Source organism: Symphodus melops (genome assembly GCF_947650265.1).
Source record: "Symphodus melops genome assembly, chromosome: 7".
Lineage (NCBI taxonomy): Eukaryota > Metazoa > Chordata > Actinopteri > Labriformes > Labridae > Symphodus > Symphodus melops.
Genome location: NC_136697.1, coordinates 26,823,853 through 26,838,248, shown reverse-complemented (window position 1 = coordinate 26,838,248; position 14,396 = coordinate 26,823,853). Strand labels below are relative to the sequence as shown.

The window sequence follows — 14,396 nt, the reverse complement described above, 5'->3', positions numbered from 1 at the left end:
TTCTCCTCTCGGTAACAACGACTGTCTGAGTTTCACTTCCTGAGAAATCAAACTAGTTTGACCTCTGATCTACACAGCATGTGTTTGTTCACAGTCTGCTCTCGCACATGTTGGTTACACCCATCCTCAAACATTAGATCTGATGTGGAGAGAAGGAGGAAATACACGTCAGAGTGGAGCTGGCTGTGTGTGAGAGCAGGAAGAAGAGGGAGGGGTTAACAAGCGCTGACTCATGTTTCATGCCTCTGATAGGGCCGATTCTCAACATGAATACATAACCACTCTCTGTCTCATGGAAGCAAACTCTATAAGCAAACATGTAAAAAAACTGTAGTCCCACATTTCTATCATGTAAAAAGAAGTGAATAAAACACAGAGAATAACTGAACAGGTTCTACAACTACAGTCAGAACGGAGCGACCTGTGAGCACCAGCATTACAAGCTGTCAAAACCTGAGAGACCACAGGGAGGCGTCAGAGAGCCACTGAACTTTATCTCCATTGGAAGATGTGTTTTACAGCCTGGTACAAAAACAAGCTCGTCATTTATTACAAAACACACAACACAAAGCCCTGTTGTTTTTAACGGCTGCTTTATCAGACATGAGCAACATAGCGTCCACATGAACCGTCACGTGACTGTTGAGTTTATAGGCAGAACCTGTGTAGTTTTGAGGCTAAATAAAACATTAAATGAAACCAGAAATTCCCATCAAGTCAACATGTGCTAATCCAAGCTGCTTGTTGAATGTTGTGTGATGGCGACATCCCTCTCAAGGCCGACATTCAAACAAGCCAGAAGTAGATATTTCATTCAGTTTTTTCCACCTGTCTCAGTGACTGGCTCTTGAATGTCTCCCCCTTGATTTCTATCCTCAGAGGTTTTACTAAATCTACCAACACCAGCACTAGAAGTGTAGTCATTTCAACACCAGCCATTACTGCACAACACTGTTAAATAAAACAGTCAAACATTATTTTTCTCATAAGTTCATCCAACCAAAAGCTCATAATTTAAAAAAAGGAGGTAAGCTTCTTGGTAGCCAAACACCACACAGCTCTGAACGTGTCACACCATTCAGAGCAGACGTTCCAGAGCTCCTGGGCAGCAGTCTGTTTAGTGTTTCACGTTGCCCCATCGGAGCCAAACAAGAGCACTGGACTCCTATTTCAGGCGAGAATGTCATAACAGGAAGGTGGGACTGGAGCTTCTGTATTGTGTTAAATGTGACGGTATAGCTGACTTCATTCAAGGTGATCTGGTACTCTTTGGACACAGATTGTTTGGAGTATCTGTTATGCATTTAATCTATTCAGGTTGTTGAGAAGAGAATCCGTTCACCTACAAACTTCTTGGCGATCCAACTCTTATGTGCTAGCAAGATGCGCTATGTTCTCACACTGACAAATAGTCTCGTCAATTCATCATATCAAAAACTGCCCCAAAATGACTTTCTCCAAATCCATGCGTTTTGTATTTGTCCATTACCACTGCAGCATGGAAAGGTATATTTTCCACCCATCAAAGGACTGCAGTCTGTCTGACTCCGGTCTTCAGGGTCGGACCTGTACACCGGTTACCCCAACAGAAGGGAGGCAAAAAAAAGTAGGACGCTACAGATTGGTTCTTTTGGTACTTTTTCCAGCTTTTACAGTGAAAACACCAATAAATGCTCACCAAACCTAACCGGACTGAACTGAGCCGGATCGCAAGAGGAGCTTAAACACAGGGTTGTTAATTTTAAGAAAACTAGCATGATTTTGAAAGTAGCATTCCCTCAGTGCTCCGTCTGCACCCATTCCCGTCCCCTCTGTGCTCCCTCAAAAGCCACACCATTGGTCCATACAGTAAGTGTGTGTTACATGTTAGGAGAGCCACTCGACAAGCCCCTCTGGGTTTAATTGTAACACGAGTTATACTTAAACGTATTTCTATCAGGACCTTAAGACAATTCTGAGATCTTTAAAAGTGTGTCTGGAGAAAATGACCAACCCTTCCTTTGAGTTGTCATTGACTGTTCTTTACCACTACTCTGAGCTGCTCTAAAAAAGTTCCCCGGATGGATTTGATTGTCTCTCAGTTGTTGCTGCAGGCGTCGACTCTTTGTTCTATCATAGAGACACAATCCGAACCAACTGTGGCAGCAGATTAGCCTTTGTTTTCTATAAATACACCCGATGCTGTTTGCAGAGCCTGCCAATTGTTAAAGACCCGTTACTAACAAGCGGTCCAGTTCAGTTTGGTACGGTACACGATTATTGACGCTTCCATGGTCAAAAGTTGGGACTGGTCCCAAAATAAGAGCCAAGCATGTTGTTTAGACCCTGAAGGTTGGGTGCTGGACACACTGCAGTCTGTTGATTGGTGGAAAGAACCTTCACTTCCTGTGCAAGTCTTGTGGGTTTGGAGAGTAATTTCAAGTTCAGTTTTTGTGTGTAGCACCACCCCATGGACGACCTCAGCGATTCAGACCTTCATAGGAATCATTCATCTTGTGTTTACTGTCACGTTCTTCTTCTTTATTGGATTTTTGGCTGTCGTCTCTATGTCGTGCCGCTGTTATTTAGTGATGTGTAAGGCAACTGTTGGCAGCTAGATCAAGGTTTACCATACCAAACTGAACTGAACCAAACCGGACCGCTTGGTGGAAACATTTTTCGACACCTTCAAACCAGCTTTAAAACTTTAAGAGAATTCAAATATTGACCGTTATAACCAAATATAAAACCGTAAAGAGAACATTTATTTCATCTCCATCTTTTCTCTTTGTCTAACTTCATTTCACTTCCATCCAGCCGACTGTGAGAGCTTAAGATGACAGGCAGTAATTTTCACCCTTTATCTCCTTTGACTTCATCAGATAAACCAGATTAGAGGCTAAAAAAATAATTCTATTCAAGGAAAAACTGAGGAGCGTGAACAGCGTTAATCTAACTGTTCTTCTTATCAACCTCTGTTTCCTACATTTGTAATCTTATCAAACGCAAAGGGCAGCCCGTGTGAGTTCTGTTGGAGACAAAGAACAGAGAAAAATCTGCATAGTTCATCTCGGAAAGTAAAAGATAAGAAGTGAGTTCATTTATGTATCGAGCAGGTTTAATAACACGTGGTTTATCGCAGATTCTTGCAGCTGCTGGAGAGATTGTAAATACTAAATTGAGGGACGATAACGTCCAGATCTGCATAAGACAAAGACGATAGCTGGGAGCTGTGATGACGAGTTGATCCTTTTAAACGTGCAGGTTAAAGAGAGATAAACCTATAAAGGACTTGTTCATGTTTCCTTCATTTAAAAAAATATCGCCAACATGAAATCACTTGTCTCACATGCAGATTCATGATTTTCATCCTGTCCAGGTTAAATTTATATAATTCCCTTTTCAGCCGCCTCGATAATTCCTCCGTCGACCGATTACAAATTATTCAAAATGCAGCTTCAAGATCCAGAACAAGGTCCAGCAGGTTCTCTCATATGACACCCCCTCTTATTCTTTCTGATGGAGCTGCCAATGAAAGAAGGAATCCATTTTAAAATCCTTGTTTTGGTTTATAAAGCCCTGCATGATAAGCCTCATGTTTATATTTCTGACCTCCTCATGTCAGACTGAAAAACATGTGATCATGCTTGTAGGTTTGTGACTCTTGTGTTTACGCCATCTTCTCCAGCAGGAAGGATCAGACATGTTGCAAACAAACCTCCAGCTTACCCGCTGTTCAGTTCTTCACAGTTTACACTACCTTAACCTTTATCTGCTGTGCTACACTGTTTGGTACACAAAGAGGGATGATTACTGTCATTTGAGGAGCACTTACCTGCAGTTTCAGCCAGAGACAACGTGTCTTTTTAGATGTAATTTGAATAAACTACTGAGGCATTCACTAAAAAGAGATTGAAGCACCATGGATTGTGCATTAGTTACCCCCGTTTAGTTTTTATTTTTTGTGTCTTGTGTAAAGCGCTTTGAATTGCCTTGTTAAAATGTGCTTTATAAATGCTTTTCTCCTTCAGTGACAGTGGTGAAACAAGCACTTACATCCCTTCAAAGAGTTTTTGTGCAGAGACCACAGATAGATGTGAGGAGTCACCCTATAACACCTTTACCTTTTTATAAATAATAAATGAACTTGATCTCCTAAAGCTCTGAGTAAGCAAAAACAATAAAAACATGTACACATAGTTGTGTGCTGTATCTAATTGAACTGATCCCAGCAGATTGACAATAATCAGGCAGCTACATGGGGGGGGGGGGGGGGGGGGGGGGGGGGGTATTATCCTCCCTGTGTGTGCAGCATACTGAACAAACGAGCTGCAGTGCTGTCTTCACCAACACGCAGTAATCCGTAGGCGTGCTGACTGAACCTGTGAACACGTAAGCCCATGATATGTCACCTGAAAGTGTCAGAACAGCTGCCACAATGAAAGCCAGTCATGTCAGTGTCATATAATGTAAATGGTTTAACACAAGAGCTGAGATTGTGTCCGCACATCCCCAGCCTCTCTCTCCTCTACTTGAATTTTATTATTTCATTATCTTTCCTTCAGGCTGTTGAGCAAATGTAAAACAGCTTCACCCAGAGGACACGTGACTTTGATGCTGTGGTGATAGATAGATAGATAGATAGATAGATAGATAGATAGATAGATAGATAGATAGATAGATAGATAGATAGATAGATAGATAGATAGATAGATAGATAGATAGATAGATAGATAGATAGATAGATAGATAGATAGATAGATAGATAGATAGATAGATAGATACTTTATTGATCCCGAGGGAAATTCAGGAAATTGAATGAATGATTGACACAACTCCAGAGACAATACAAATATTAATAAATATGGACCCTTTAAAATATTACTCTGGGAGCTTCAAGTCCAAGTGCAGATTATTTTTTGGTTTAAATCCGGAGACGCATTGCTACTAAGAATTCACACTACCCGTCATAAATTAAGATGCACTTTTAAAAATCAGAAAATGTGTCACAATGCAAAGATTAAAATAACTAAATTCACACAGTGCAATGTTTTACAAAGATAGTCTTTATCAAACATCTTTTACATGACATTCATGGTTTCTCAGATTACACAGGTTAAATAAAGTCCTGATACTCAACATCATTAAATGTGAAATCGCTCTACAAACCACCACCGTTTGTTGTCCACAGTCCTCGGGGGTTTTAAAAGTCACAGAGTCGTCTGATGAAGATGATGACAGTGTGTTTGTAATGTCACTTTTTCTGCTCTTTTTAATTATTTAAATATGAACCTGATGTGCTGTTGTTCAAAGGAATACATTTTCTTTTTATTCCTGTAAAAACCAGAATTTAAAGATGAGATTACCAATAAATTCAATTCTCTATTTAGGTGTGTAAATATAATTAATCTATGAAAATCTGTCGTTTGGAAATTTGATCATTAGGAAGACGGTGAAATCTCTTTTACAAAAAGTTACTTGTCCATGAATACTTAAATCCCAACACAGGGATTATTTTAGACTCAGTAAAATTCTTTAATTGTGTCTAATTAATATTTGTTTTCGTGTATGTGGTGCATCCTATCTGAAATGTGGTGTTCCACAGGGTTCAATCCTCGGCCCGCTTCTTTTTTTCGATCTAAAGTTACTTCATTGCCAAACTAAAAAAGTCAACTTTTATGCAGATGATACTCCAGTATGTTCGTCTAACCAGGAGGTAAAACGTTATCTAATGAGTTTTTGTAGCTGTCATGTGAAGTACATTACAGTCCATGTACGAGATGTGACTTGTTTACATAAATTCAACAACTTTTCACATTTACAGGATCTCTAGTCCTTGGTGTTTCTCCACTAAAAATCATAGCTGGTTAGCTTGGTCATTCTGTTCTTCTTCGTTCAAGTGTCACCAGAATTTGTTTTAGTCTTGTGGTGAAAGTGGAAAAACGACATGTAAAAGACATCTACCGTACGCCACGATGCATCAAGCTAGTTTTTACTTTTTTTCTGTCATCTCTTTACACAATTCACTTCAGAATCAAGAAGAGAACAAATCAAAGCAAACAGGCCAAAGCGTGACATTTGTGACATTATTCCCTTTAATAATAAAATCATTTCATCTTTTATGTTTCTGTGTCTTTAACTTTCTTTAACTCTTCTTCGCCTCAAATAAAAACGTAGATCACAGACTGTTGACTTTTAGCTTCTTCTCTTTTCGGCACTATTGCGTATAACACCAGTAATGATTCATTTTCAGCACAGCTCATCAAATGAAATGTCTAAACTGTGCTGTTTTTCTCCTTTCAGTGTTTTTTTTAATTGCAGCCACCACACGGTCACAATATCGTGACCCTGACACGGCTGCTACTGTGATACTAACAAGGATTAAGAGAATAGCACTCCCGTACACACACACACACACACACACACACACACACACACACACACACACACACACACACATATATATATTTAACTGGTGAATATCAAACATGTCACATAATTAAAGTCAATTTCTTACAAAACACATGAGCACAGGTAAAATCCCCAGATGTAACTGTACACCAGCTCATGGCATATAAAAATGAAAATGGTTCCTTTTCTGGCTGAGGGTCCACGTAAGGTCCGTCCATGAAGGCTTGCAGAGATTTGTAAAGCTAGAACCAGAATCTGCTGTGGAGTAATGTGCAGCTCCCGCTTTGTTAAGTGTTCAGCGTTTTTTGTCGTCGTCGTTGTTGCGTGTAATCCTCACAGCACCGTGGTCTCTGACTGCAGGATGGACTGAGTTCTGGAGTTCCTGTGAAAGTGGACCATGTGCTCCGAGCCGTTCCTGGAGGCCAGGTTGCTGCTCAGGCGACGCGCTCTGCTCAGGCGACAGTTCAGACAAATACTCCGCCACTTCCTCTTCAGCTCGCCTTGAACCTGCACAAATGGATCGGACACTTTCATGACAACATTTTCATTTATTTCATTTGTTCGATGAAATCTTTCATTGGTTATATGTGACAACGAAGGCAGTCGAAGAACACGTTTAATCGCTGAGTTTCCAGTTTTACTTTTCATAACAAAATGTGTTGTTCTCAGTTATTATAAAAATGTAAACATTACCTCACTGTTGAGGAAACAGTAGAGAATGGCCACGACCAGACCCTGAAACCAAAACACCACAGTACTCTTCATCACTCTTCACCAGCTGTAAATCCTCATTTAAAACACGTGAACTGACTCAACGCTGACTTTGTATTTGGTGGACAAACAAATGTGACACCTGAAAGGATCCGAGGGCCAGGTCGAAGAAGATTTTGTAATCTTCCGCGATGGATTCACTCAGAGAAGCAAAAACCACATAATGGATCCCAAACAAAGGGATGAGCAGGAGAGTGGATTTAGTCAACCTCCTGGAGAAAAAGAAAACACAAACAAACGTGAAAATGAACTCTCGTAAGTGTATTGTAGTCTATCTATCTATCTAAAGATTTCTGTTCACCCTTCTTTAAACATATCTTCTGATTGTGTGTTTATTCCACATCCAACTACTGTCAACACCAACACTAACAGTTCAAATGAGAGATACAGTGCTTTCCTTTCCTCTCCGATATGAGACGATAGCACGCTGTGTGTGTGGGGGGGGGGGGGGGTTTAAGGAGTTTTGCTGCAGTGTTTTACTCCTCATTTGGCTAAAGGTCTGGCCGCTCAAGAGCAGAAATGCAGGAGAATTTTCCCGCACGTCACTTTCTGTCCAGCTATGCTGATCATGCCTCATGTCCACCTGGATCCACTTTGGTTCTGAGGAGGAACTGGGGCAAAACTACCGACTGATACTGTCTGTCGCATAAAGGACTCACGTTGCACTTAGATGCACCTACAACTCTCACATAAGACGATCAAATCCTCGCCCTCAATTCCACTCTCCAGCTGTCAACTCGCTCTAAGCGCCGCGCTGAAATACTGAGCGCTGACACTGAATCCTCCCGTACGCCAACAGAGGATCCAGCGCTGGAACAAATCCGAGTTAACTCAAGATTTCCCTGGAGGCGGTAAAACTTCCTGAAGATGAAACACAAACTGACCAAGAAAAGGCTCACTCACACACACACACACACACACACACACACACACACACACACACACACACACACACACACACACACACACACACACACACACTCCCCCCACCACACACACACACACACACTATGAAACACTGCTATGTTCACTGAATGTAAGCATCACTCTCATCTCTCCAGAGAGCAAACACTGAGGTGATGAACATGTTATCTGTGTGTGTGTGTGTGTGTGTGTGTGTGTGTGTGTGTGTGTGTGTGTGTGTGTGTGTGTGTGTGTGTGTGTGTGTGTATATATACACATCAGCTCACAGAGATCCAGCGTTTACTTAATGACACACACACATTGACACAATCTGTCGGTCGTGTTCGAGCTGCATCGATCCAAACAGGAAGTGATGCAGTTTCTCCCACTCATGGGGTTTGTTTTTTTTTTTTTCTCACTGCACCTGTATTGCGATTGGTCATTTCCGCCCACGTCAGGACACCTCAGCTTCTGAACCAGGATGCGGATGATGCTGATGAACAGAATGAAGTTCACCTTGGAGACAAAAGGGAAATAAAAGCTGAAGTATCAGAAGGATCCACACGGGGGGGGGGGGGGGGGGGGGGGGGGGGGGGGAGCTGTGGTCAGACAGTTTTCCACCCACAGAAAGAAGACAATGAACGTTACGATGGAGACAGCATTCTGTGTTTTTTTTGGACTGGATTATAAAACCTTTGTTGTTGTCCCAGAGGGGCAATTTGGTTTACAGCAGAGATTCATACAGGCAACACACTTCCTAACAAACAACCTGAAGATATAAATACAACATAACTAATATGGATATGATCATGATGGAGGGGAGTGAGATAAGGGACACAAAGACCAAATGTGTAAGTTCAAAAGTCTACAGGTAATAAAGCCTGCAGATTTGTATAAACGAAGGCTGAACGATAAATTGCATAATATCGAGGATATGATCAAACGAGATTTTCTAACCGCAAAGGCTGCGATTACATTCGGATCATGTTGATGTTGATTTGTTTTTGTTTTAATATGTAAAACACTTTGTAAACAGTTGTTTTTAAAGGTGCTCTATAAATAAAGTTATCATGTGATGTGCAAGCGAGAGCGAGGAGTCGTCGTCATAGCGGAGCTACAGTGTGCTAAAACATGTTAGCAGTGGAGTTCTTCACTGATACGTGGGACCTGTGGGCGAGCCGTACAGCGTGGCACGCTGCCAGACTTGTCAGATTTGGCCCTCCTGACACGAGTGAACCTCCTCCCTGGTGACACCCAGAGGGTGCTGAGGGTCCTCTCACTGGCTCTCACTCCGAGTAAGTTCACGCTCACGATCTTTGAAACGTTTCAAAAAGCTTAAGGGGGGATTACATCTCAGAGTATCATCAAGTCAACACAGGAAATTCTGCTGAAATATTTCCCTCTCCCATGCAGTAAAACGAGAAGCTGCTTCTTTCCTTCTATTTGTTGTTTTCGCTCATCTCTCATTTTCATTTGAGCCCGACGGAAGCGTTAACTAGTCCGCCGCTTCTTCTTAACTCAAAGACCAAATGAAAACTAGCTCAAAATGGCGGTTAAATCAGCTAGCAGTAGTGGTCAGTTCGGTTAGAAAAATGGACACCCTCTAACTTCAGATGATGAAACTTCCAGTGTGTGAATAAAAATACACAGATTACAGTGTCGTTGTAGATTGCAGCCCTGGAGTCGAGCGTGATACCGACAGGACCTTAAAGAAACTAGCGTTAGCACGCGTTAGCAACCATTTTTTCCCCGTTTGACAGCCATTGAACGCTTACTGAGCTGAGACACATGAAACACCTGCAAACAAAGAGAAAGGCAATAAACCATCAACCTACCAAAATGGAGAATCCAATTGGTCCATCGATGACCCAGTTGGGTATGGGGTTGTCGTTTCTTTCCCAGCACCTGGAGAAACAATACATTACTATAATGATGCCCAGTATACATAAAAGATTGGACAGTTACAAGCGAGAGGTGGAGCCGGTCAGCTGTGGGAGGTCTTTTTAAGACATTCAGGTCTTTAGTAAAGTCTTATATCCTTCAGGGCGAGATCAAACACGCCTCCACTGGTTCAAGTCCCACATCGACTATAAACTCCTCCCCTATAAATGTCCCCATGCTCCATCTTCACCGTCCTCCTCCATCCCTACACCTCGTCCCCACCCTCCCTGCCCAAACCCACACCGCTAAAAACCCCATGTTCACCACGCTAACCCTCTCCCACCCCCACTCTGAGCACCCACTCCTGTTTTTCTTCTTCTGTCCTACATTTCTTTGTTTTGGTGTTCTCTCTTTCTTTGTTGTGTTCTTTTTTTTTGGATGTACTGTAAAGCATCCTTTGGGTTTCTTCAAAGGCCCCAAACAAATCCAAGTTCTTATTATTTATAAGTATTGCTATCCAAGTGTGGCTGGATTAGTCCAAGGCTAACCCTCGTAGTGATTCTTCTTCTAAGCCGTGTCCTCCAGCAGTTTCAAGACACAATATTAATAGGTCAGCTTGAGTGTGTAATTCCGACTGAATTGCCCCCTTGGGTGTACTTCCAGTTGGACTTGGCAGGGAATACTGGAAGCATCATCAGCAGTGGGCCGGACCATTTTAATTGGCTTCTTTTGATGTAAAGAAAAAAGGCAATGTCTTGTTTTCCCTTTGAGGATCTTTGGAACGCTTCTAGGATGAGCTTCGACATCCTGCAAAGCCGCTAATTAGAGCCGGTCCAATTGGATGTCTTCCTCTTCCTCTAATCAACCGAAGCCCATGACATGCAGTGCACATGAGCTTAACCTTCAGACTTAAGGTGGTCCGTCGAGGGGGGGTACCAGGACGACTGATGGACTAACAAGCAGGAATATATTGCCATCAACAATGGAAGCTTTTCAGGTGATCATATCTAAACATGACTAACGAGCTCAGTGATTAAGTCTGGAAGAGTTCCAGATCGACTTGTTTCTGAATGACAATAACATCAGATTCGGACGCTTTCAACTCTTCCAACAGGTCTCGGTTTGATCGAGCCTGATTGATTGAGTCAAGTCGATCTGGACTCGAAGACTCAAAGACTCCTGTCGGGCCTCTTAGTTCACTGTATGTGCAGTTCATGCTTTCGACTGCCTGTAACGTTTGATCGGAGAGGAGTATCAGGAGGCAGATCGTCGGCCTCAGAGCGCCCGGCCACGCCTGCGGGAATTTACAAGGATGGAAAAAGAAAAAAAGACAGACTGAACGGATGCGGCCGAGTCGGGGCAGCGCACAGTGCAAAGTGATGTTTGGTGTTATTTACTGAGCCATCGTGCACGTCAGAGCTGGAGTGTCAGGAACATGACGCCATCGCTATCTTCCTGCTGTACCTAACAGTAGATCCGAACAGCACGGATAAAAGGAACTATTGTCTACTGTTACATACACACATATATACTGTACATATCGCTCCAAGGTCAAGTCGGACTTTATTGTTCGAGCTTCGTTTACATTCTCCATGCAGCCTCCGCACACACTCTGCAGCTGTATCTGAGCGGGCTTCTCTCATTGGCTGTCGTCGTTGTGGAGTCGTTTTAAACACATATTTTAAAGAAGGCCTCCTGACGCTGCTGCACTGCGTAGGCGGAGCTGATCCACCGCACGAGGCTTCATAACGACGACTCCTCGAGCAATAAAGTGAAGCCCTTGACATGAGGATTATTGACTCGCCACACGGATGTGCGGGCGGAATCCAATAGGGAGAATGTGATTGGTGGATTTCATGTAATAACCGATGCTGGGGGGGGGCCTGTCGAGTATCAATGTGTACGACACTCTCCTCTAATGTCACGTCCCATTTCATAAAGGAAATCATCACAACTCAAGAGTGCAAAGAGTACGTTTGACACAAAACTAATTACTGACAGTGGCGCCCTGATGGCGAGCACATTCCTGTGCCGTGACGTTAAACCGAAGGACGTGACGACGACACGTCTCCACGCTGCTGCTGCAGGAGTCGTGTTTTCTGATCGGCCGCAGACACTCACTCACCCGGTGTCTTCCAAGTAGACCCTCGTTATCACCCACGCAAAGACGACCACCGTGGGGATTCCTGCAGAGGGGCGTCGAAGAAAACAGATGATTGATCATTGATTATGGGAGAAGGTTCACAGGTCTGATTTGTACTCGTACAGGATGGGCGGTGAGCTGGACTTCTGTGCTCCATTTAAGCACAAATAAATACAGTGCAATGTAACAGAATAAAGGTGTTAAGGTCATATATACAGTAAAGAAGGTATTTAACCCTTTGGTTCCCAGCCTTGAGTTTAGCAGAGCTCTCTGATCGACTTTAACTAATGAAAACTATTCTAATTGACGTCACTGTTTGACAGCTTTAATCTTGTTTCCAGCTCCTGGTTGAAAATGGAACCTCTGATTTATTCCAGCATCATCGGCAGTGTTGGGACTGGAACGCCATTAACCAGTAACAGTGGTGACGTACTTTTTGTCCGTCTCGAAGTGAACTCTGGATTTCAAATCAAGACCACTGACAGGATCTTTTTTTTCACGTCATCACTGTGATTAGAAAGAAAACTCCTCTTTGTATAAACACATAACTTTAATTCATTCGTAGTTTAGATTCTGTCTTTTTTTTTATCCCCCGGTGTTTCGGTCTACGTGCACACAAGATAATGACTTCATCTTAGTCTCCATCCCTGCAGGTCCTGGTCTGGTTTCGGAGCCCTCTGGTCCCTGGGTTAGTGTGGTTTTGACTACGACGTGTCACTTCATGGTGGACAAAGACAGGGCGAGGTTTACCCCAGCCGATGAACATGTAGACGATGAAGCGTCTGCTCTCGGAGAAGATGACCACGAGCAGAGTGTGCAGGTAGAGGCCCTCCACCAGCAGCCAGAAGAAGTTGGCCATGATGAAGTACTGGAAAAACACCAGACTGGCTCGACATCCCACCTGAGGAACACACAACCACATGGTGTGTAAACGCAAACCAGCTTTGGCTGCTTTAGGGAACAAACGAAAAAAAAAAAGAAACGTCAAACATCCACAGCTGGATCTGAACCCTTCGACGACCTTTTTATGTTTCAAGCCAAAGATCGGACGAGAGGAGGGCGCGTGGGAGCAGGGAAAAGCAGGAACATCAAGCTGTTACTGAAAGTGCGACCTTGTTATGGAGAGTGCTCAAACAACTAAAAATATCTGATCAAGGCCCGGAGTCGACGGGTCGAGCAGAAAGCAGCCACCTGGATGAAAGCTGCAGCAACAAGAGGCCGTCTTTGTGCAGCCGCTCAATCTGACAAAAAAATTGGCCATCACTCTTTTTCGTGTCTTGTACCCTCCCCCTCCTCCTCCTCCTCCTCCTCCTCCTCCTCCTCCTCCTCCTCCTCCTCGCTCCGTGTCTTATCGGGGGGGAAATAAACAATCTCAAATGTAAAAGATGCAGTAAAAAGTAAGGGAGCGGCCGTCGTCAAACACGCCGTTGTCATGGAGACAGGACGGGCGTGCAGGGCTTCCTTCTCTTCTCAGCGTACAGATTCATCTGCATCACGGCTTCGCTCCCTCTGACGGCGAGCTGAATCAATGTGACTTTAACCATTTTAAATGATATCCCATATAAATAAATAATAAACAGCGGCCTCTGTCATTTCATCTCAGCGCTCACACACGAGCGTGCAGCGACATCGGGCTGCTTCCCTCGCCCCCCTCGCCCCCCCCCCCCCCCCTCAGGACGACGGCGGGTGATGAGCTCACCAGAGACGGCTGGTTGGAGCACTGCGAGTTCCTGCTGAAGAGGATGGCGTCTTTCACCAACACGGCCACGGCTCGCAGGATGAAGGAGAAGAAGAGGTTGAGGTGGATGTAGTTCCTGGTGCAGTGGAGCTTTCTGAGCGAGCACATGGAAACATACGTCATGTTACAAATCCATTTCTGATCACCGGATCAATACTGTCTGAAATCACGGTCTCTCACCTGAACAGACAGAGGATGGCGCTCCCCGTGGTTAAAGCGATCAGCGACAGACTGTGACCCAGAGTGTACAGCGTCTTCACGACCACGTAGAAGACGAGCTGCAGACACAGAGAGGCAGCTTAAAGGAGCAGTATGTCACTATGACACCTAGTGGTTAAGACGGGTACTGCAGCCCCGCCCCCCTCCTCTCGAGGGCCGACGCCTTTGTTTATTTATTGTCTCACTGCTATCTGCAGCTTCAGAGAGCAGATTTGTCTCTTCAGTTTTGGCAGATAATTTGATTTATTGATTGATGTCGGCCTTGTAGAGAGAAACACAAATAGATTCCTCTGAAGTGAAAGGATAAAAGAATCTGACTGGTCACATGACGCTGGTCGCACGATTGGTTCG

The 14,396-nt window shown here is 43.7% G+C and overlaps 1 protein-coding gene across 1 annotated transcript in view; it reads right to left on the bottom strand.

Annotated features, from left to right (window-relative positions):
* Nucleotides 1-5,029: 5,029 nt before the first annotated feature.
* The window catches only part of LOC306826274 (vasoactive intestinal polypeptide receptor 2-like), a 23,941-nt gene continuing 14,574 nt past the window's right edge, over nucleotides 5,030-14,396 (bottom strand). Inside the window, 9 exon segments of the mRNA XM_079347476.1 lie at nucleotides 5,030-6,897; nucleotides 7,084-7,125; nucleotides 7,244-7,373; nucleotides 8,489-8,580; nucleotides 9,900-9,969; nucleotides 12,071-12,131; nucleotides 12,839-12,989; nucleotides 13,788-13,920; nucleotides 14,007-14,124. Of these exon segments, the coding sequence (XP_079203602.1) occupies nucleotides 6,724-6,897; nucleotides 7,084-7,125; nucleotides 7,244-7,373; nucleotides 8,489-8,580; nucleotides 9,900-9,969; nucleotides 12,071-12,131; nucleotides 12,839-12,989; nucleotides 13,788-13,920; nucleotides 14,007-14,124 (971 nt within the window). The 3' untranslated portion in view covers nucleotides 5,030-6,723.